General features: G+C 45.5%; 1 protein-coding gene across 6 annotated transcripts in view; it reads left to right on the top strand.

Moving 5' to 3' along the window:
• ARHGEF1 (Rho guanine nucleotide exchange factor 1) overlaps positions 1–24,566 on the top strand; it is a 459,136-nt gene that overhangs the window by 153,760 nt on the left and 280,810 nt on the right. For all 6 annotated transcript variants that reach the window (XM_078651355.1, XM_078651350.1, XM_078651354.1 and 3 more), the window contains exon 2: positions 24,464–24,560. In XM_078651355.1, the coding sequence (XP_078507481.1) occupies positions 24,534–24,560 (27 nt within the window). In that variant the 5' untranslated portion in view covers positions 24,464–24,533. The remainder of the gene's footprint in view (positions 1–24,463; positions 24,561–24,566) is intronic.

The raw sequence follows: 24,566 nt of genomic DNA, 5'->3' as shown, positions 1-24,566 counted from the left end.
CCCGTCTATTTTGTTGGCAATAGAACTCTGCGCACTTTACTCCTGATAATAAGTCGTAAAGTGCCTGTGGTCTTCCTATTAAACATGGTTGAATTGCAGTACTCCTAATTGCCATATTTAACCTGTCTATACGTACTTAGTATATGGTACAAGGTGTTCCCATGACCTGGAAGTTAAATGTCACTTGGGGACTACATCACCTGTTGTGCCATCCATTACAGTAGCAGTGCAAAGATGGATACAGGCCTACCATTGTAGCTTGACTGCATCCAGGGGCGGCTCCTCCGCTAAGGCGGGGTAGCGTTGCCCGACTGCTCTTAGAGCAGTGAAAGAGGGAACTATAAAATAACAATAACAAAGCTATTATCATTTTATTTTTCGTTGCGGGGCTGGGTTAGGGCGGGGCTGGTGGCTCACAGAGGAACAGTGTTTTGTGTACACTAAGTGCGCATGACTGCTTGGTCAGCCGTCTTGGGCCTGCCAAACAGTCATGCACACTTTGCATATTCTCCACCAGGCTGTAATGCACAGACCAATTACAAATCGATTTGGCAGCATTGTGATTGGCTTAGGGCGGTCTGTGTGCTTCCTGCTTCTTTCGGACAGGAGTCTGGAAGAGAAGCAGTGATAATGAGGCAAGACGGCGGAAAAGTTAAGTGCTTTTTTCTTTATATTTTTTAACTCCCCTGTTACCACCATTCCCTGCCAGCCGCCACTGACTAGCATTGTAAATATTGCATTTCGAGCAGTCAAAGTAAACCACTTTGAGAAGTAAAAGTCTCCCTTCTAAATATTAATAATTTGCTGCTTTGTATGCCTTCTAGCGCAAGGATACCCTCACGGGTGACAGTGAACTTTACAAATGCACATAACAGGCAGGGTGCACTGTATTTAAAAGTTGAACATGTAGAAATGCAACAAGAGCACATTCTTACAGTGACTAGCACTCGAAAGCTATTCTCAATGTGGCAAGCCTAGCTTCCCTATGTAGAAAACCAGAGTACAGATTAAAAAACAAAAATGGCATCTCAGGAATGGAACCAACTTGAACAATAATTAAACAACTATTTTTAAAAGTTAATAAATTCAATTTACGGTGGTCAGTTTTTTAATGAATATTAAGGAAAAGTAGCTTTTAGAAAGTTGCCTTTCCTTCTGCTTGAAGTTCCTGGAGGCTAATTTCCATCTGACTCTCCAGTTTCTCCCAGCCAGGAATTATCCTTGAATAGGTGTGAAATACCTCCCAGGAGTAAACAATAGACTGACCTGAATTGGCCGAAATGACTCCTCTGTAATCAATAGGAATGCAGGGTTGGGGCTGTGGGCACCCTTTTGACTCTACAATGTCAAATCCTACTTGAGTGTCAACTCAAGTGACTAACAGCCTGATTCATGTACGGGCCGTTTTGCGTGGCCCTAATAGCGAATCATAGCGACTCGCTATTGAGGACACGCAAAACGGTATTCATGTAGGAATTGCTAAATAAATAGCGATTCCTACATGTTCTCTATTTGCGAGTAGAAATTTGCTACTCGCAAAAAAAGGATTAACTCCCCATTCATTCCTATGGGCCAAAAGGCCCATAGGAATGAATGGGGAGTATCCCTTATTTGCGAGTAGCAATTTACTACTCGCAAATAAGATAGCGATTTTAAGGGTGCCAGGGGTGTCCAAAGGACACCCTGTAGCACCCCTAAAATGCACATTTGAACAGGTGTTGCGCACACACATGTCCAAAGGACATGTGTGTGTGCAACATGCAACTTAGAAAAATGCTTTTAAAAGCATTTTTCTAAGTTTTTGCTATTTACCGAGAGGTCTGACCTCTCGGTAAATAGCGGCCCAAATTTGAAAAATCACAATTTTTGAAAGTGTCATGAATAGCATTTAAGGAATCTCTAATAGAGATTCCTTAAATGCTAATCCTCGCATATTAGCTAATTCTTCATTAGCGATTTTTGCATTTGGGATTGTGAATCCCAAATGCCAAAATTGCACTCGCAAAAGGCAAGATTCTGAGAATCTTGCCCTTTGCGAGTGCAATTTTGCTTCATGAATCAGGCTGTAAGCGCCTCCCTATGGTCCTAGGGGGCTTTCGAAGTGTACTCTTGATGTGAATTGGGACTTAAAGGACTAAGTCAGAAGGTAAAATCTTTAGCTAGGATGAACCTCATTTGTGTATCTAACCCGCACTCTTTTGCTGTCAGCCTTAAATTGTGCCTAGGTCCCAGTCTAGTGCAACCATTGACTATCATTGGACTTTGTGCTCTTTGGTGCTACTTCTACCTAAAACTTTTAAACCCCATATCACTGGTTCTCCTTATTGGAGGTTTATAATTCTGGTGTCATTTTATCTATTACATTTTACTCTAATTGTTAATTTGCCTTGGGATTTTTTCTTTACCATTTTGACTTTAGTACTGGTACTAAATAAATATTTACCATGTTACCCTAAGTTAAATCTGCCTGCTCTGTGCTAGCTACTAGGGGGTTAAGCTGAGGCTAATTTAGGGACCATAAGGGTTGACCCTGACGAGGGCTGTGATTTTTCTTGAGGAAAATAGTCACCCACTCCAAATAATGTTCCAATTTCTTATACATTCCATCCGGCTAAATGCGGTTGCCTCCTCCGTGCACCATGGTTGTGCTTTCCAGTGTTCTTGCCCCCGACCCCTGTGTGCTTTCCCCCTACCCCTGTGTGTCCCCCGTGTTTGTTTTCCCCGGACACACCTGGGTTTTCCCCCCAGACACACCTGGGTCCCCCCCCCCCGACACACCTGGGTCCCCCCCCCCCGACACACCTGGGTTTTCCCCCCCCCCGACACACCTGGGTTTTCCCCCCGGACACACCTGGGTTTTCCCCCCGGACACACCTGGGTTTTCCCCCCGGACACACCTGGGTTTTCCCCCCGACACACCTGGGTTTCCCCCCCGACACACCTGGGTTTCCCCCCGGACACACCTGGGTTTCCCCCCCGGACACACCTGGGTTTCCCCCCCGGACACACCTGGGTTTCCCCCCCGGACACACCTGGGTTTCCCCCCCCGGACACACCTGGGTTTCCCCCCCGGACACACCTGGGTTTCCCCCCCGGACACACCTGGGTTTCCCCCCCCGGACACACCTGGGTTTCCCCCCCCGGACACACCTGGGTTTCCCCCCCGGACACACCTGGGTTTCCCCCCCGGACACACCTGGGTTTCCCCCCCGGACACACCTGGGTTTCCCCCCCGGACACACCTGGGTTTCCCCCCGGACACACCTGGGTTTCCCCCCCCGGACACACCTGGGTTTCCCCCCCCGGACACACCTGGGTTTTCCCCCCGGACCCGGACACACCTGGGTTTTCCCCCTCCCCCGGACGCCTGTGTTTTCCCCCTCCCCCTGTGTTTTCCCCCTCCCCCTGTGTTTTCCCCCTCCCCCTGTGTTTTCCCCCTCCCCCGGACGCCTGTGTTTTCCCCCTCCCCCGGACGCCTGTGTTTTCCCCCTCCCCCGGACGCCTGTGTTTTCCCCCTCCCCCGGACGCCTGTGTTTTCCCCCTCCCCCGGACGCCTGTGTTTTCCCCCTCCCCCGGACGCCTGTGTTTTCCCCGACGCCTGTGTTCCCCCCCCCCCCGCCCGACGCCTGTGTTTTCCCCCCCGACGCCTGTGTTTTCCCCCCCGACGCCTGTGTTTTCCCCCCCGACGCCTGTGTTTTCCCCCCCGACGCCTGTGTTTTCCCCCCCGACGCCTGTGTTTTCCCCCCCGACGCCTGTGTTTTCCCCCCCGACGCCTGTGTTTTCCCCCCGACGCCTGTGTTTTCCCCCCCGACGCCTGTGTTTTCCCCCCCGACGCCTGTGTTTTCCCCCCCGACGCCTGTGTTTTCCCCCCCGACGCCTGTGTTTTCCCCCCCGACGCCTGTGTTTTCCCCCCGACGCCTGTGTTTTCCCCCCGACGCCTGTGTTTTCCCCCCCGACGCCTGTGTTTTCCCCCCGACGCCTGTGTTTTCCCCCCCGACGCCTGTGTTTTCCCCCCCGACGCCTGTGTTTTCCCCCCCGACGCCTGTGTTTTCCCCCCCGACGCCTGTGTTTTCCCCCCCGACGCCTGTGTTTTCCCCCCGACGCCTGTGTTTCCCCCCCGACGCCTGTGTTTCCCCCCCGACGCCTGTGTTTCCCCCCCGACGCCTGTGTTTCCCCCCCGACGCCTGTGTTTCCCCCCCGACGCCTGTGTTTCCCCCCCGACGCCTGTGTTTCCCCCCCGACGCCTGTGTTTCCCCCCCGACGCCTGTGTTTCCCCCCCGACGCCTGTGTTTCCCCCCCGACGCCTGTGTTTCCCCCCCGACGCCTGTGTTTCCCCCCCGACGCCTGTGTTTCCCCCCCGACGCCTGTTTCCCCCCCCCGACGCCTGTTTCCCCCCCCGACGCCTGTTTCCCCCCCCCGACGCCTGTTTCCCCCCCCGACGCCTGTTTCCCCCCCCGACGCCTGTTTCCCCCCCGACGCCTGTTTCCCCCCCCGACGCCTGTTCCCCCCCCGACGCCTGTTTCCCCCCCCGACGCCTGTTTCCCCCCCCCGACGCCTGTTTCCCCCCCGACGCCTGTTTCCCCCCCCCCGACGCCTGTGTTTCCCCCCCCGACGCCTGTGTTTCCCCCCCCGACGCCTGTGTTTCCCCCCCGACGCCTGTGTTTCCCCCCCCGACGCCTGTGTTTCCCCCCCCGACGCCTGTGTTTCCCCCCCGACGCCTGTGTTTCCCCCCCGACGCCTGTGTTTCCCCCCCGACGCCTGTGTTTCCCCCCCCGACGCCTGTGTTTCCCCCCCGACGCCTGTGTTTCCCCCCCCGACGCCTGTGTTTCCCCCCCGACGCCTGTGTTTCCCCCCCCGACGCCTGTGTTTCCCCCCCCGACGCCTGTGTTTCCCCCCCCCCCGACGCCTGTTTCCCCCCCCCGACGCCTGTGTTTCCCCCCCCCCGACGCCTGTGTTTCCCCCCCCCGACGCCTGTGTTTCCCCCCCCGACGCCTGTGTTCCCCCCCTCCCCCCCCCCCCACCCACAAATGCATGTCAGGGGACCTTTGTAATATGATTGACACCCCCAGTGATGTGTCTGGTGCTTTAATTGAGCCGGTATTCGCCGGTACCAGAGTACCAGCACTTTTTATTTTTTTTCCCCTTGAGTCCTGGAACTTCTCCTCGGTAACGGAGAGTACCGGTACTCATGGGGGCATTGCCTTGAAACAGATGGTGCTTCTCTCATTTTTTCATTCCTCTGCGGCACTTTTCACAGGACCCACACTGATTCACCCGTGCAATCCTGGGTTGAGCTCGCTCAAGAGCGCCAGAACAGCAGCTCTTGTCACCAGGACACAGCTATCTTGTCGTGCTCCGCTCCAAGTCTTGCAGCAGTGGTGTGGCGGCAGGGTGTTTGGTTTCCCCTTTGATCATGCACAGGTTTTTTTTTTTTTTTTAGCATACTAAATAATGTGGCCACGCGTGCCTATATGTTTAATGTATACACAAGTGTTGATGTGGACTATATTTTACCATGAAAGACATTTTGGTATGTTGAATCTTTGACTAGGTCCATATGGAGCAATCGTCCTCGCAAGACTGACATCCCAGAGCCCCGGGCTCAGCTGTGTAACAGCATCCTCCACTCCGCCTCACTGTTCCTTACGGTGACTCATTCCACCTTACTGTGCCCCAGGCTCTGTACAAGGGCTCAGCTGTGTAATAGCATTCCCCACTCTGCCTCATTCTGCCTCAGTGCCTCATTTTATGCTACATAATTATATGCTACATAATTACACTGCACTCAATACAATATACACTCCAAATACTACTCAGTGCCACATAATTACACACCACATAATTATATGCTACATAATTACACTGCACTCAATGCAACATACACTCCAAATACCACTCAGTGCCACATAATTACACACCACAAAATTATATGCTACATAATTACACTGCACTCAATGCAACATACACTCCAAATACCACTCAGTGCCACATAATTACACACCACAAAATTATATGCTACATATATGCTACATAATTACACTGCACTCAATGCAACATACACTCCAAATACCACTCAGTGCCACATAATTACACGCCACATAATTGCACTCTGCTCAATGCAACATAAATACACTTCACATAATACCACTCAGTGCCACATAATTACACACCACATAATTACACTCTACTCAATGCAACATAAATACACTCCACATAATAGCAGTGTGACATAGTTACACGCCACATAATTACTCTACTCAATGCAACATAAATACATTCCACATATTACCACTCAGTGCCACATAATTAGACGCCACCTAACACTCTACACAATGCAACATACATACACACCATATAGTGGCACTTAGTGCCACATAATTACATGCCACATATTTACTCTATTCAATGCAACATAAATAGACTCAACATAATACCACTCAGTACCACATAATTACACGTCCCATAACTACACTCTATTCAATGCAGCATAAATACACTCCACATAGTACCACTGTGGCACATAATTAGACGCCACATAATTACACTCTACTCAATGCAACATAAATACACTCCACAAACCACTCGGTACCATGTAATTACATGCCACATAATTGCACTCTACTCAATGCAACATAAATGCTCTACACATAAATGCACACTATACCACATACCACCAATCAACATAAATGCACTCCACACCATTACACAATTTCACTAAGCATAATTTCACTCAACACCACAGTTCCACAATCCAACTCCACACATTTCCAATACACACCACATTATTACACTCCAAAAAACATATCTCAACTCCAGAACTCTACAATCTACAACATACCTCCAATCCACACCATATAGTGTCACCACCTGAGCACCAAACATCATTCACCACCACCATTTTGCATCACCTAAGCATCACGTTAGTCTGCCCTCGGAATCTGGCATCTGTTGATTCTCCCCTAGTGCCCACCCGCTGCTCGTGTTCTAATTAAATTACTGTTTTCCAACCTCTACTCCCCTGTTATTTATGTCCCGCTCCCCCATAACTAAAAAAATGTATATCAAACGAGCATGAGAACAGGCAGGAAGAAGTTGCCAGCAAGTACAACAAAAATAGACATTTTTTATGTTAAAATCTTATTTTAATCAGGTTTTTCAGTTATATATAATGTCGTCTTCATTTGTATAAAGGTAGCAAATGCTTACCACTTTTTATTATAACTTTTCAACATAATGTACAGCAGCCACAATGCCCTACAACATAGCCAAAAGTTCTGGCTAAACACATAAGGTCCCAAAGGCGAGACCTATTGGCTATGCCAATGCTTGTTTATGACTGTTTTGATTACAGAGCTACTCAAGATGTCAGCCCCAAGATGCTCAGTGAAAATCCTATAACCCCAGGGTTTGGCAAAGGCGGTAACCAACTCCAAGAGTCCATGTAATAAAATATCTGTGTATAGGCTTTGAGAAAGTGTAATTGCAATCCACCCCATATCCTGCCTTAAATGCCGACTGGCTTTAGCGTAGGTTTTTAGAAGTAAAGCCTTCTGTCTTTATCGTAGCTTTTTGTAATAAAAAGAGAGGAAATCTATGGCGTCCGATACATCCTTTGCCAATAAACCATCCAGGCCTGCAGCCTTTATGATTGGCTTCTACCTGCTATGTTGAGCATAATCTTTCCCGCAAGCCCACTATCAGGTATACGCTCATATACTTGCACGTATGCAAAATGACAGCTGGCAAACAATGTATTGACCCTTTTAAGAGAGCCTAACGAGTTTTACCACAGTGCAAATCATCTATCCCTGGAGCTTGTCACTGGAGTAACCACATCCCTTTACTGTTATGATAACAATCCGCTCTTACATGCCTTTCTGCTTTTTACAATAAGTATGTCAGCCCTATTGCCTTTGTAATAACTTTTCATTTTAAACGGCTAAAGCCTATGGCATGTGGCATGTCTTTTCAAGTGAACCAATCAGGCCTGTAGCCCTCATCATTGTCACCAAAACCAAACAACCGACTGTATTGAGCATAAGCTTTCCCACAAAGTAACCATCAGGCACACCATCATAAAACCACACATATGTACCACATTGGAGCTGGCACATCAATGTAATTTCCCTTCAGAGAAGGGGCAACAAGTGTTATCAAAAGTCTTGCCTTTGGGACGTACTGGCTTTGCCAGTGCCTTTTGGCGATCCTTCACACTATCTGCAAAATGCTGTGCAGCAACGACAAAAGTTAAAAAAAAAATAATAATTTGTGTTGAATTTACTAATTGAAAAAGCATTGGCAAAGCTAAGGAGTCTCGGGTTTGAACCCTATTGGCTTTGCTAATGGTTTTTAGCCATGCTGCACAGCATCCACGATGCTGTGCTGCGTGACTAAAGAAAAGAAAACATTTTTGTGGGTGCAAACACCATGCATATACTCGCCTGCAAAATGACACAATCACTTTCTATTTCTTTAGTTCCGGATCCAAGTTGGGTCGGTCACAAAAAAAAAAAGAAAGTCATAAAACCAAGATTTGAGTTTGGGAGGCTGAAGCAGTGGAGGTGACAGCAACACTGGGGACAGGAGGAGAGGCAATAACACAAGGGGCATGAAGAAAACAGGGTGCAGGCAGGGGGTGCAGGCCTCATGGGGTGGTGGGGGTGCAGGGAGGCAAAACGGAGGGCGCGGTGTGAAGAAGCAACAGGGAGGGCGTGAGCGGGAGGACAGCACAAGATACGTGAAGAGCAAAGTGGAGCATCGGAGAGTAAACTGTTGAAAGAATAGCCTTGAGGGGGTATGAGAGAAGCACACTGGGAGGTGCAGAAGGCTTGCACATCATGGAGTGGGCGGCGTTAAGCACATGGGTGACAGAGAGCAACACAGAGTGCAAGAAGAGAGAAGCACATGAGACCGCTGGGAAATACATGCATTCCCATGGCGTGTTAAACTCAAAACAAACAAACATTTGTAATGCAATAGGTCTCGCATTTACGCAGGTTTAAGCTATTGTCATTGTAAATGACAATACATTTTATTTATGTTTTAAAAATGAAAACAAAAATAAAAGGCATTATTTAATATGTCAATAGCTCAAACTTGCGTAAATGCGAGACCTATTGCATTGCAGCTGCTTGTTAGATTAGTCAGTAGAAACGCTCCCTATTGGCCCACGCAGCAAATTAATTAAATAATCGTGGGCGCTAAAGTGAAAGCGGACCGTGCTGCAAATTTTTTTTTTTTAAATAGTGCTTACCGCCTTATGAAAGAGACCGTGTAACGCCACAAGTAAAAGATCCAGTCCTCATGGGAGGTAACAAATGGCGACAGGGCGGTAACAAGGAGGGACTAATAAGCCTCCTTATGAATCGGAAGCCAGCATTTACCAAGGACAATGACACCAGCCAATCAAAAACATGGGCGGAGAGAAGGAGAGTGTTCCACAGCATACTAGACTACTGCATGCTTCGCAGAGCGTGCGCTGCCTCTAGGCTTGACCTAAAAAGTAGTGTTTGATACAAGCAAGTAGTGGAAGCATAGAAGCCAGCCAGTCAAAATCTACAATAAGGAGGCTATGCCCCATGGGAGGGTCCAACACAATATTGACAAGCTGGAGCACCAATAAGAAGCTAGGAAATGAGTGACAGAAAATGCAACCAATAGTAAGCAGAGGGCGGGCTTCAAATTCCAGTATGTTCTTGGTAAGCCCGCAATATGTCTTTCGCACCAAACTGCTCATACTGTCCAGTAGGCGAGACCTAAAAATGTCTAACTGTTTAACTAAGCGCTTGCAGAGGATTTTGGCTATGAGGAGCGCAAAGAAGGCCAGCGATGGGGCTCTGCATTTTTTCTGGGGCATCATTTAGTGTCAGAGGGGCGGGTCCTGCTTTGCATGGGCTCGGTGCGGACCCTCCCTGTGTTTTGGAGGGACTGACTGACTCCTGGTGGGCTTCAGTGCGCTCGAAGGGGTCGGGAGCGCTTGCCATCTGTCGCTGCTTTAAGTAACCAGAGTTTTAATTCAGAAAGGGCCGGAGCGGAACGCTTGTTTTGTATGTTGGGTGTAGCTTCGTTTCCCAAAGTCTATTTAAAGCCAGCGGAGACCGGTGACCGGGTTTCGAGGCTGCACCTTTGAAAGCACGAGAACTGCAGAGGGGTTTGTCCAAAAAAAGAGCGCTGCTTTGAGCGGATCTGGGCGGAGAGCTCGAGTACAAAAGGTCTTTTTCTGTCCACAGAGGCCCAGAAATAGCCACCGACACCCCCGGGCCTTGCACCCTGCAAGAGTCAACCGAGGCTGCCCTGCTCGAAGTGTGTGTGTGTGTTTGTGGTGGGGGCAAGGGGGGGTCTACAAAGCTCTCTCTGTGCCCCAGTGTTTGCTTTGGTCTCCTCCCAGCAGCATGGCAACAGCGCGGCCAATGTTCGCCCGCTCGGGCCTCCTGCGGGGCCTGGCGCAGATCACACCCGCGTCAGAGGCGCGCCCGTGACTCGCCTTTGCCATCACATTGAGTCACTGTTTCCCGTAGCCTGAGGCGAGTGGCTGAACCGCGTGGCTCATGTGTGGCGGCAGGCAGTGGATGGAGTCTGCATTTATTGTCGTTTTAGAGTCCGAAGGGGCCAGTCTCGTTATTTCAGCGCTGCCGAGTGCTTTTCTGCCCCAATAGTGAGTGTGGGAGATGTAATTTTTTACAGTTTGGCAGATAAGAAATCGGAGGCGGTGAAAGCCTAGGGAAGAAGTGTGGCGCCGCGGCCAGGGCGACTGACTCCGGAATCTGGGGATCACGGTTCGATCCCCGGCTCCGGCGGCAGGTTAGCCCAGCAGCATGTGACCCTGGGCAATAGCTTGCTTAGTCTTCCCGACGGCCCCCAGCGCCTAGAGACCCTTACGGGTGATTGTGCGCTTTACAAATGTGGATATTATTATTAAGCCTCAGGCTGGCCCTTTTGAGTTACTTTGTGCACTTATGTTAAGGAGGACACTGAATCATTACTTTAAGTGTCCTTTTAATGAAATGAAGAGCTGGTGCACACCAGGTAACACCCATGCAGCTCAGGTCCAAAGTAGAACTGTCCTAGTCTCCAAACAAAGTAACCTGCTAAAAGATAAGAACATAACTTACTGTCCAACAGAAATCCGTGCCTGTTCGACGTTTAAAGAACTCTTTCTGAGGAGATGTGCACTTTAGAAATGCTCTTTCATCCATTCATTCAATGGTCCTCTTTTAAACTGTCTATACATTGCCAGCACATACCAACTTGTGATTAGATATTTTAGTTTTGAGTTTTACTTATGGCGAGCAAACCACGTCCAGGTCACTGTTGAAGTTAGGAGTCAAGACTCAAATTGAACAAGCATTGGGAAATCCAATAGATCTTGCAACGTTGACCTATTAGTTTTGCCAACGATTTTTGCGGACGCTGTGCAGCCTTGACCAAAGAAAATACTGAGGTTAAAAATGAAAAAAGGCCAACCTCGCGGGCGCAAGCACCCATCACCAAGCATGCGCATGCCTGCGGAGTAAAGTGGGTATTGTTTTTTTTTTAAATTCATCCATCCAAGATGGTAGACGCCACTGAGATTAGTACATAATAAAATATGAAATGTTATTAGCGCACAATCATTTTTTTGCAATGCAGTGCAGCCTGGCAACAAATGGCAGCTGTCGAGACTCCCAAAAACTTTTAAGTTAAAACATTTTATTTAAAGGACTGTTACAGGAGAGAGGGTGGTGGGTAGTTTGGGGATCCAGGGGGCAGTGGGTATTTGACAAGAGCGAAGCAGCCCAAGAGAGAGCAAGAAAACACATGCACCCTGTGGACTGCTCAATGGAAAAGAAAGAAGTAATGACCAAAAGATGAGCAATGGAAGGGATACAAGTCAGCCAATCAAAATCATGGTAAAGAGGCTTTGCCCTAGGGGCGGGACTAACACAAAAAGAGGAAGGCAGATCATCGAATAAGAAGCAAAGAAATGAGTGACAGGAAAGACAACCAACGTTGGGCAATAGTTCATGTAAATGTAAATGTGTTGGACTTGTAAAGCGCACAGCTGCCCGTGAGCGTCCCGGCGCTTGCTTAGGGAACCCGTCCTGGTATTCCCCTGTGAGAAACCCCGGCAGGGTGTCCACAAGGTGAAAGCCAGTCATCCCGCCGCGAGGGGCCGTAGTGGAGATTAAGCAAGCTATTGCCCAGAGTCGCAGAGTGTGACCCCGTGAGTTGAGTAGGCACCAGAGCGAGAATTGTCGAGTCCATGGAATTTTGAGCCCGAGACCCGCCGAGGCGGGGAATCGAACCCTGGTCCACGGTCGATCTCAGCGTCCGGGTCTGCCGCCTCTAACCACTGAGCCACGCTTCTCCATTGAGCCACGCTTCTCCATAGTTCAAGCACACTGTAGGTTTTTGGGACGGTCCTTCACAAGTTGACAGATAAAAGGTGTTATTTGATCTTGGGTAGGCCCCTTTAATATAATGTGTTTAATTGTGGCATGTGCCACTTGTACATTGATGGAGGTTCTGTTCCAGACTCTTGGGACTGAGGAGTTGTGCTGCCTATTTTTGAGGTAGGCATTGAGCTGTCTCAAACTTCAACCTTTTCACTTATTTGGACTCTTACTTTTTGGAGTGCAACACTGGCGACCAGCTAGAAGAGGCACTGGTTACCTTTTTGATGGTATAGGTGCAGCACCAATTTATTTGGGATATTCACTCCAGCTGCAGCTGTTTTCTACTTTCACCCAGATTAAAAAGAGCATTTATGAATTTTAAAAGCATTTTTTTTTACTGTAGGTACTGTATTTTGATTGCGTCTCACCGCAAGTGCTGTGTATTTGGACTTGGCGTCAATTGAATGTGTCATGCTGCCTCGTGAAGCCAATGGCCTTTGTGGCCAGGGAAGCGTTGCATGGAGCCAGGGAAGAGGGCAATATGCTAGGAGACCCGAGTCATTTGAGAGAGCCTCGTAAAACTGCCTGTCCATGCTCCAATCCGCTTGTCGTGGGTGAGAGAGCGTGCTGCAGAAGACTTGACACAAAGAGATGCCAGGCGCAAGGACATGCGCCCGCTGTGATGTGCTGCATCCCTATGCAGCGTACACGCGCCATTTTGGATTAGGCGCAGCGGTTAAAACACTGAACATTTATATCTTCACTCAATGGGGATGCACACAGCTGCGTATTTCTGAGTTTAATTCACAGCACGCTGTTGCACACGGCTGCGCATTAGTGGATTAAAATCACTTAACCCCTTCCACGCTGATGACGAGCTGGGCTTGTCATCAGGTAGCCTCCTCGCACGCTGATGACGAGCCCAGCTCGTCATGTAACATGCGCTTCCGAATATCTCAGCGTGCGAGCGGAATTCCGCCCGCACGCATGCGGTTAAAACATACCACTGTGATGCGCATGGCTACTCAAACACGCCATAGTCTACTGCTTAAATTAGGGGTACATTGTATTCTAAGAGTGTATTAATTTTGTGGTACATTCGTTGTACATTTGAGGCAAAATTTGTATTGTGTGATAATTTTGTTGTGTGGGGCAGTGTATATATAATTCTACAGTCAGTTTGCTAAATTTCTGCAATCCAAAGGTGAGCCTACTAGTCCATGGGCCAGATGGAAGGAGGAATTTTTGACATACATGAAAGTTATTGACAGAGAGCGAGTTGGAGCTGAGAGCAAGAACATCATATTGTTTCATTGTTTAGGATCCGAGGGACTAGTTATATTCATAACTTTACCCCAAATTCAGGAAGTAGGGGAACGTTCTAATTTCGAGGAGCCTTTGTTACGCTTGGAATGCAGATTTAAACCTACTACTAGTATTGCGTTGAATAGGTTTACATTTTATACTAGGGCACAAGAGTGATACAGAATCTTTTGATGATTTTGTAAGAGCGTTGAGTGCACTTTACATGAACTGTGATTTTGGGGTCATGTGAGATAAAATGGTCAGGGATCAAACTATTGTTAGAGTGAAAAGTAAAAAAAAAAATGCAGGAGCAGTTATGGGTGATGAGGGTCCCAAATTTGAAAAAGGCCATCACCATGGCTAAGGCCTTTGGAGCAATCGAAGAAATGGATTAAGTCAGTACAAGATACTAAAGCCAAGAACAGAGAATACCGTGGATGAAGTATTTGTGGTTAATAATTCTACCCGCATTTTCAGTGTCCTGCCATTGGGAAGGAGTGCAATAAATGTGTCAGGATGGGACATTTTGCTCTTGTTTGTAAGGATGACAAGAAGAAAGGTGCTTATGTTGCAAAAGAGAAATCTGTTAGTGTGGGATAAGTGTCTTGTGTAAGATGTGCGTGTGGAGAAGATAGGAAGGAGGAAAAAGGGATTGTACCTTATGTTAACACATTTGGAGATGAGTGAAGAAGTGAGGAAACCCCCTAAATGCAAGGTCCAGATTCTTGGCAAGGAATTGGAACCTAAGACCAATTCAGAGCCTCCATGTACCATAATCACTGAAGACTATTTACGAAAGAGATTTAAAGATTTTGTTGCTAAAGCTAACTTAAAGGAGTCAGATTTTGTGGCCTAAAGTTTTGGTGGTTCTTTAATAGATCTGATGGGTTACACCTGTATACAACTCTGAGGCTGTGCATTGACCTTGGAGCACTCAGTGCCCACATTATTATAGATTGTCACCTGCTACCTAACATTAATGAAGTTGTGAGCATGTTGGGAGCTGCCATTATATTTTCCACCCGTGATCTTAGGTCAGCATACCACCAAATTGAACTAACCAAGGATTCTAAGAGTTTAACTGTGTTTATCACCCTGCAGGGGTTGTTTCAGTTGAAAAGAATGCTGTTTGGCCTTCCATCAGCGGCTTCTGTATTTCAAAGAGCAACGTTTCAAATTTTTAATGGTATGGGAGCGTATGTTAAATGTTTTCAGGAAGATATTCTAATTTTCTCCAAGAATGTGTATGAACATTCGGAGCACTTTAGGACAGTGTGTGGGGTATTGAAGGAACATGGTCTGACTCTCAAAGGAAGCAAGTGTAAACCTTTCCATGAAACAGTGGAGTATTTGGGGCATACCTTATCAAAAGAAGGGATGATCCCTAAATGGTCGTTGATTGATGCTATTTTGAAGGCACCGGCGCATAACAGTAAGGAGAAGCTGCTTTCATTTTAAGGGATGTGTGAATACTACAGCAAATTCATCAGGGACTTTGCCACCAAAATGGAACCATTAAAGGAACTAGCTAGGAAGAACATGGAATTTGTTTGGATGGAGAGACAACAGACAATATTTAATCAAATGAAAGCAGAGATGTTGGAAGCACCAACTTTAAAACCTTCTAATGTGATCAAAGACTGTAATGCAAGCCTTTATGGAGTGAAACGTGTTTTGTAACCGTGTAGTGGAAGGAGAAGTGGAATGTAGCATCTGCTTCCCACACACTCAGCAATACAGAGAGCCGCTACTGTGATAAAGAAAGAATTGCCCGCCTGTTTGTGGGCAGTAGAACACTTCTGTAATTATGTGTGGGGATCTCGTTTCACATTGAAGACTGACCACAAGCTCCTAGTGGGAATCTTGTCTCTTGGAGGGGGGTATAATGCTACAGCTGCACGTTTGATGTCCGGGTTACAGGAGTTCAATTTTAGGATGAAATATGTACCTGCAAAGAAAAATGTCACAGTGGACCGTTTGTCCAGGTTACCTTGCACTATGAATGAAGGTGATCGTGAAATGGATGAGACTGAAGTAACAGGTGGTATAGCATAGTGATGTCTGGAAACTTGGGTAGAATTACTAAATAAATCTGGTAGGATGCCATGGCTGGTGATCTGCTTTTGACTCCTCACACCATCACTGAGGTTAGTCCCTTTAATTTTCTTAAAGGGGAAGGAACCGGTCTCCAAATTGTGTCCATGGTGCTTTAGAAAGAGGCAAGATAGAAAGGGTGGTGAGGAAAGTAAAAAAGGTGTGACATTAAGAGTGAAGGAGAAACAGGAAAAGTTTAAACATGCCTGTGATGCTCAGTGGAGAGTCAAGAAGCCTAATTGTTGTGGTGGGTGATTGGGTCAGGATTCGCAAACTTGTAATATTAGACAAAGGGGTCTCCAGGTTTGGTAGGCCTGCACGTATGGTCAAAGTAAATCAGAACATTTTAGTTACCTAGGATGGAAAAGTTTGGAAAGTCAGGAGAGTGGCCAAGAGTGAGGGTGGTGTTAGAGCACAGTCGCATGTTTTTTATGGCAAGGACGGTCAAGATGCATCTGTGGCATCGAGGGTGAAAAAACGAAGCTCGTTCTAGACGGGTTCCTCACAAATTTTGTTAAATATATATATATAGATATAGATATAGATATAGATATAGATATAGATATAGATATATATATATATATAGATATATTTTTTTTTTTAATTCTTATACCTTTTGTATATGGTTACTAGTGTTTGCTTTACTTTCAATGTTTGCCTTGTTCAGGAGGGAGATATGTTATATCCTGGGTAGACCCCTTTAATACACTGTTTGTGTTTAATTGTGGCATTGGCCAACTGTACATTGATGTAGGTTCTGTCTCCGCATCCTGGGACAGAGGAGTTTGTTCTGCCTAGCTTTAAGGCACGTACTGTTCCGTCTCCAATAAACTTCAACCTTTTCACTTATTTGGACTCTTACTTTTTGGAATGTAGCAGGTGTGTGTAGGCGAAACCTAAAGATGGTCTTGCCAGAGTAATCTGGACCATAAATGTACTTGACATCGTACAAGAAGTCTTCCCGTTACTTGAGACCCATCCCCTCACTTATTTATTTTTTATTTTGAAGGTTTTGTATAGCGCGAACAAGACCCTTACGGGTATCCGAGCGCTCTACAGGGCAAATGTAGGTGATAGACATATACATAAAAATACAATGAATTATGTGAACGTAGTAGTGGTAATTATTAAAGACTAGCACATATCTACAAGATTGTATAATAAAGTTCTGGTGAAGTTGGACAAGAGAATCGATTTCACTTCTTTTTAAAAAAAAAGCAGTGGACAGGTTCAGTCTCGTTTCTGGGGGCAAGGCTTTCCAAATCCTGGGAGCCATTCCTGAGAAAGTACGGTTGTATGATTTCTTCTTGGAAAATCGTTGTGGTTTCAGTTGAAGATTATCAGAACTCCTAGTAGTTCTGTTACCACCCAATAGTACAGATTTCTCCGCTAAGTATCTCAGGGTTTTGGAATTGAATGCCTTGTGTGTCATACAGGCGATTTTCAAATTGATTCTGGCCTCAAAGTGTAGCCAGTTGAGGGCACGAATGTCAGGGGAGATGTGACAGTTTCTTTTGGAGCCTGTGATGAGTCCAGCAGCTGCATTGATTGAGAGCGACACTCCCATAGTCCACTCTTGGGATTATTAGAGTTTGAACTGCCTGTTTAAAGTCATTTGCAGGTATGAAAGGTTTCAGTTTTCTCGGGCTGTTCATCTGAAATTTTGCTCCTTTAGTTGCAGCGCTGATGTGATTCTGCATATTTAGCTTATTGTCCAGGGTTATTCCTAGCAATTTGGCAGAATCAATGATGACAGGTTGACTGTTGATTGCTGTTAGGTGCTGCATCCACTCTCGGATGATGGTTGTTTGGCTGGAGGGAGCGATTAAGAGGACTTCAGTTTTGAGGGTGTTTAGTTTTAAGTGATTTTTTTGCCAGCCAGGTCTTTGTTTTTTGGAGCGTTGAATTAAGGGACTTGATGTCTTCAAGTGAGTGGACCTTAATGTAGAGTTGTGTGTCATCGGTGTACATGTGATCTTGGATATTTGAGGAGTTGAGAAGCTCGGTGAGTGGTTCCATAAACAGATTGAAGAGTATCCGGGAGAGGGAAGATCCCTGGGTACCCCAAAGTGACTGGGGTGGGCTTGGATAAAGATTGATTGATCTTGAATTTTTGTGTTCTGTTTTGGAGGAAGGAAGTGAACCAGTTAGCTTATAATGTACGATTGGTTTCAACATCTGATAGAATGGTGTTGATGCAGTGAGAGTTGACCTTTTTCCCGTTTAGAGGCAAATGACTGACACCTCTCTTGGAGAAAGAGTGTTTTTGTGCATTAACCATAGAAACCTGTGCACGTCAAGCTCTCCTGTGAGGACACGGAGGCCCCATGACACATACCTGGATCAATACCTTCCAAGTTTTGTAGAACATGAAAAGAACATTCTTGCATATTTTTTCAGGAATCACAACAATTAACGTTTATGCTAATATGCTATGTTTTTTTAACTGTTCTAAAGATCGACATATTTAAATGATGCTTTTTAAACAGAGTTCATTCTGGTTTGTTATAAACATAGACGTGTTTTGAACGTAACCTGCGATTATCATGCATCGCATGGGAACATTGGATGTTTATGGCTCTGCTCATTCTACGTACGGTGTGGTGTGTGCCATGAATGTCCAGTAACATTATATTGAAGGCCTATTTTTCTGAGCCTTATTTCCCAGTTCGAAGCATCAGTATTTTAGTATTGCTATGCCTATTCTGCTTTTCACTTGGCTTCTAACACATTTCGAGGTCATCACACTAAAACTGTCGTAGGTGTGTTACTTTGGAGGAAAGCAGATTTTTTATCGCTGTGTGAATCCCAAAAAGTTGTCACTTTTCAGAAATTTATTATCTCAGATTAATGGCCCACCTTTGGAACAGGTAGTGAAAAATAAATGAATCAACAGCTACTAACTGGTGTAAACTAATCTGGGGGTAGAGGCCCCGGACCCCATATACAAAATCATTGTAGGGTAGTATATGCACAAGTAAATCATCTTCTCATGTTTGCAGATGGGTGTAAGGTAGACCCCTGAGGTTTGGAGATGCCCTATCGTTCAGTAGACTCCCTCCCCTCACCATAGGTTCCCTGTATCACTGTAAAATATTACAATCCCATGGTCCTTTATTCCATTTTGTTGGTGAGTCCCTATCTCTTTGTTTTGTGACCTGTACTTGCCCTTCATCTCCTGTTGGTTGCTGGGTCATGTCTTAGTCTCTTTTTTACCTGCACTTGTCTCTCACGGTTCCTTCCATTGGCGCTCAGAGTTCCTGCCCACAGTTCTCACTGTACCTGCCCTTCGCTGGGTTATGTGGCATGTCTTCTGCTGTTTGTTCTTGCCCATGGTTCTCCAGTTATCTGAGCACGTTTCTGCCCCTTGCTGCGTGATGTGGCATGTTTCCTGGGGTGGTTTAGGAGTGTGTGTGTTCAGTGGTTGCCTTTTTATCCTCCTTCCAAGTCTGCAGTGTGGTATAGAAACGCCCAGGGTGGTGGCCAGCTTGTCATCCTTCCAGGATTACAGCATAGTTTAGAAGCGCACACCATTAGTGGAGGCTTGCTTGTCCTGTTTCTATGGCTATAGTCTGGTTTAGTAGAACACGCAGTTAGTGGATGCCTGCTTGTCCTGTTTCCATGACAGTAGTCGGTTTACTTGCGCACACTATTAGTGGATGCCTGCTTACCCTGTCCCCATTGCTATATTCTGGTTTAAAAGCATACACACTAAGTGTTTAGCTTCTAGTAATTTTTCAGTGACTCCGCGTTGTCTCTTAGTTTTGTTTGTTTTATGACTTCCTCCTGTTTTTATGGATTGGAGCGTTGCCATTTTCTAATTAATTCTTAACTTCATCTCTGCTTGTCTCTTCCTGAATGAATGTTAAATCTTTATTGCATATTCTTGAGTAAAGCTCGCACACGAGGTCGCTCTTTCTGATACTTGGTTCTCCTAGGCTTTGGACAACATTAGAGAGCAAATTAAGAGCATTGGATGTTCACTAGAGGTTTTTTTATGGCTCTTAAGACATTTCATTTTTAGGTCTGACTTTTGAGACCTCTTTAGCTTTTCTATCAGACTTTTCCCAGGCTCTGTTTTTCCATGTTTTTAAACAAAATATAATGTAATAGCATATAAAGGCTTTTGATCAGCAGTCTTCATCAATTGTTTTCTTACATTGTCATTGCTACTTTTCTTCCTCATACACAGCATGGGCAATGAGTAGACAACATTTCATCCTGCCACTTCTAGTGGCGGACATCTTGAAATGGGCTTTGCCATTCTTAAACAACAATTAAAAAAAAATCAAAACAGTATTTCAAGGTGGCATTCATGCGTGTGTGGACGGCCATCTTTGAATGCTTTTTGTTGTGTTTTATTAAAAACTTTTCCAAGATGACCACCGTTGATTGTGTTAGCATGCACAGGTTGCCATCTTTGCTATAATTTTGACCTATTTTACCATACCAACATTGCCAATGAGTTGCTTTTACATTTAAACACAATTTTAGATTGGTAAATCAAACAAGCATTGATAAAACCGATAGCCCTGCAGTTGAATATTACAGGTCAGACTTATGGACTTTGAGAATACTTGTTGTTTACGGCTAGGCCTATTGACTTTGCTAATGCTTGTTGTTAAAGGCTTGTGGAAAATTGTGTTTTTTTTGGGTTGGCTTTTCTTTAAACCTGTTTTCTTTTCTGTTCGTGCAATGAACTATTCAGTACCTTGGAGTTTTTCAGGTAACTGCTTCATAATTAAATTAATTAAATGGAATTGTATAATTTTAGTGGGTATCTTGCATAAGTGACGACTTGGGGTAACCCTACAAGGTGTGCTTTCCCACCCACGGGTGAACTTGGTTCAATGCACCAGCAATGAATGTGGAAGATCGATTATTGTAGATCCACAAAATACTATTTAGTGTATAGTTGACATAGAAGTATTCCTTTTGGGTTACTAACAATCCTATAAACGAATAGGGGCACAGTGGAAACCGTAACAAACCTTATTACGTTATTCATTGTAACAACCAAAGTGTACTAAGAAGAATGAACACTTAAGTTAAAAGTATTTATTACTACAGAACAATTTGTTTCTCAGTACATCTAAAACAACTACTCCAAGTTTTATAAAAACATCAAGAAGGCACGTTATAAATAACAAGAATAAAATGAACATTTCTAGCATTGTTAAAATGTCATTTAAAATGTTCTCTAGAACCTAACACCCTAACGTCTACTTCTGTGCTTTACTAAAAAAAAAAAAGAGCATAGAAGGGAGGGCGACTTGCAGTCTAGAGTTTCTTAGAGATACGAGATGCACTGCATACCTTGTTTACAGTAAGACTGTCTTCATAAGCAAAGGCGTGGAGACCGTATTCCCCGCGATGGGCAAACACCCTGCGGGAGCAGTCGGTCTGTTTTTCTCCAGGACTCTCCATTATCAGCTTCAGGCTTTGGCTGAGATGTAGAATTTCGTTTGTGAAAGGTACGAAGTATGCTGACAGTAGGTGAGACCGTCTCTAGCAGAATCTCTGGCGATAATCTGCGTGAAGGACCTCTCCTGACTAGTGGTTGTCCTTATATACTAAATCTCACGAGAAATTGGAATTTCTGACATAAGTCTAAGAATGTGTAACATAGATTATTCGCTTGCTTCCTAGTTGCTTACTTCTGAGCTTATAAGGTGACAAGACTTCCATTCATACTACACTATTTTGATTATATATCTGTGTTCTTAATTGACCTTGATATGATGAAAAGTAGACATTTGACCAAGACAAATGCCACATTGATGGTTGTATACGTGTCAATCAAATGCTTTCACAGTTCATAAAAAGATACGGTCAAGCAACATCTGCATTTAATAGCAGAAATTACAATAATTCTGCATAAATCGGGAATGATAGCGACTTCCAATGTTTGAGAGAGGGAAGATGGCAACCTCCAATAGTCAGGATTGAGTTGGGCCTATATATAATTGAGTCAGACCTTATGTTAGGTCATTTCATTAACACAAGATGAACATACAAATTCTCAACTCATCATATAATTGCCCTGTAAACTGTGACCATCTCAGTAGTAACATGCTCACCATGTTTGCCTGCCGCTCCTTTTGGGTAGCCAACAGATCCTTCTATTTCTATAGAACAAGGCCAATCATGACTTTATTCTGGGCAGATTTACTACCAATCTTTTTTTTATTTATTTTTATTTTGTAGAGTTTGGTTTCTATTACAAAGTATTTGTCCTGTTTGTATGGCTATGGATAGTTTACTACTTCTTATGTTTATTTACCACCAAGCTAGTCCGCGTTCTCTGGATATGGGCTTGTTTTGTACCCCAGTTTTTGTTTTATTGATGGGCCTTGCTTCTATGCGTAAGGGTCTGCTCAACCTCTAGACTTGTGCCGGTTGTCCCGAAATAGTCCTGTTTTGATATTTTAGGGCTAATTCTGTTTCCATAGGTCAGAGTCCCTTATCCCTGATTCTCCCACATTCAAGCAAGATCAATATATGAAACCGTGTTTCATTGGAAATGCCAAAAGTATTTGGAAATGTCTTCCACCAACCATTCACACAACCCCCTGTTGCATCACCTTTAAAAAGCAGCTCAAAGCAATCTATTCAAAAGACAGTTTAGCTAAGGTCCTAATGTTTTCTTCGGTTTGAAAAATACCTTCAAGACCATGACTGTGTCAATTCATTCCCATCCCTAAGATCCTTGCACTACTGTGCTTTGTTTTGCTTAATGATTGTCCTATTGGATTATTATTTGGGGTGGGCGACTGCCCATCTCAAGGAATAAAAGGGGGTGGTGATGGACGGAGCATCTGAACCAATCAAACACTCACACCCAGTCTAAAGATCTGGGTTTAATCCATCACCCTTCTTTAGCCCACTCTGCCACCCCAGTGCAGACATGGCTATATGCAAATCAGTCTGACCCTGTGCCTCATGGGAACAGTTCAGCCCGAACTGCCAAGCCATGCCTTCCCTGGACCGGAAACAAGCTTCCGAGGACCGGTTTCTTGCATTACAGCCGTCTGAAGCCCGGCTTGCTTGAATCCAGTGGCAAAGTGAGCAAGGGACTCACGTCTGAGCATACCCTGCCGGCCAAAGCGGTACAAAAGGGGGTGGTGATGGACGGAGCATCTGAACCAATCAAACACTCACATCCAGTCAAAAGATCTGGGTTTAATCCATCACCGTTTTTTAGCCCACTCTGCCACCCCAGTTCAGACATGGCTATATGCAAATCAGTCTGACCCTGTGCCTCATGGGAACAGTCCAGCCCGAACTGCCAAGCCATGCCTTCCCTGGACCGGAAACAAGCTTCCGAGGACCGGTTTCTGGCATTACAGCCGTCTTCAGCCCGGCTTGCTTGAATCCAGTGGCAAAGTATCGCTTTGTTCGCCCTAAGTGTGGCAGGGTATGCTCAGACGTGAGTCCCTTGCTCACTTGGCCACTGGATTCAAGATAGCCTGGCTGATGAGGATTATGAATCCGAAACCGGTCTCAGGATGCTTGTTTCCGGTCCATGGAAGACATGGCTTGGCATGTTCCCATGAGGCACAGGGTCAGACTGATTTGCATATAGCCATGTCTGAAATGGGGTGGCTGAGTGGGCTAAAGAATGGTGATGGATAAAACCCAGATCAGTTGACTGGGGGTGAGTGTTTGATTTGCTCAAACGCTCCGTCCATCATCCCCTTTTGTATCGCTTCTTCTCAAGGAATAAGCACAACTCTGGTCAGGGTGAAGCCTCAAAGTCACTAAATCACCCTGAGCTCAACCCCCTGGTTGCAAGGACACAGAGAAGACCGGCTTAACTTAGGGCAATGTGAAATGTATTTATGTAGTACCAAAACTGTATAAATGCCAAACAATAACCACTTTAAACAGAAATTGACAAATAGATTAAGAATTAATCAATATAATTACACCAACATTATATCAAATCAATAAGGGGAAACTAAGATACGTTTTTTTGTTTGTTGAATTTTTAAGTAGAAGGGGCTCCTAAATGCACGGATGACAATGCGGCTATGGGGTTCCTGCAAAATGACCTGAGTGTGCGCCTTTTCCCTCTTCCAAGAAGACTGTATTTTTGTCCTGTTGTCTATATCATGATGAAGGGAGGTGCCATAGCATGTGGACTATTCCATGGTTGAGTAAAATAGCTAAGCTAAAGTGCTCTTGCAACACTGCGTTAGAGCTATGTCTTGTAAGAGAAGTGAAATATTATATCCATGTGCCAAGATGATCAGCAGCTTGCTGTTTACTCGTCATAAGAACTCTCTACATTTCATGCACTCTAGGCTTGGTATTGCTTCAAACGTCTTTTTGTCATATGTCCTCGCCAGTTCTGTGATTGGTTGTTGCAGGGCCACTTCTGTACACCTCTGCCCTTCTCTGACCCACACCACCCACCTCCATCTACTCTAATATACATCAAACTATCCCTTATACATTGCAGGTGTAAATCCCTCCCTCTGGGTGTGCCTTTCACAGTCAGTCATTTCTTCCCCGGCTCCCATAACTTGGACCACCCAATATATACACCTATAAATGTACATTCTCCATCCCACCTAAGCCCCCACACGCCTCTGTCATGCTTTGTTTCCCTCAACCATTGCACACTTTGGCCACCTTAGTGCTGTGTTTTCTCAGATGGGCTGACAACTCCATTCTTGCTCTTGCAGGTGGACGTGCTTGCAGTTTCCCTGGATATGAGCACTGCCTGAGGCAGCAGCCACTTCCAAGGGTGGCAGGATGGATCCCGAAGACACCTATAACGGGGTCAGT

The sequence above is a fragment of the Lissotriton helveticus genome, chromosome 7, assembly GCF_964261635.1.
Source record: "Lissotriton helveticus chromosome 7, aLisHel1.1, whole genome shotgun sequence".
Lineage (NCBI taxonomy): Eukaryota > Metazoa > Chordata > Amphibia > Caudata > Salamandridae > Lissotriton > Lissotriton helveticus.
The sequence above is the reverse complement of the archived record's forward strand: the minus strand, read 5'-3'. Positions and strand labels throughout refer to the sequence as shown.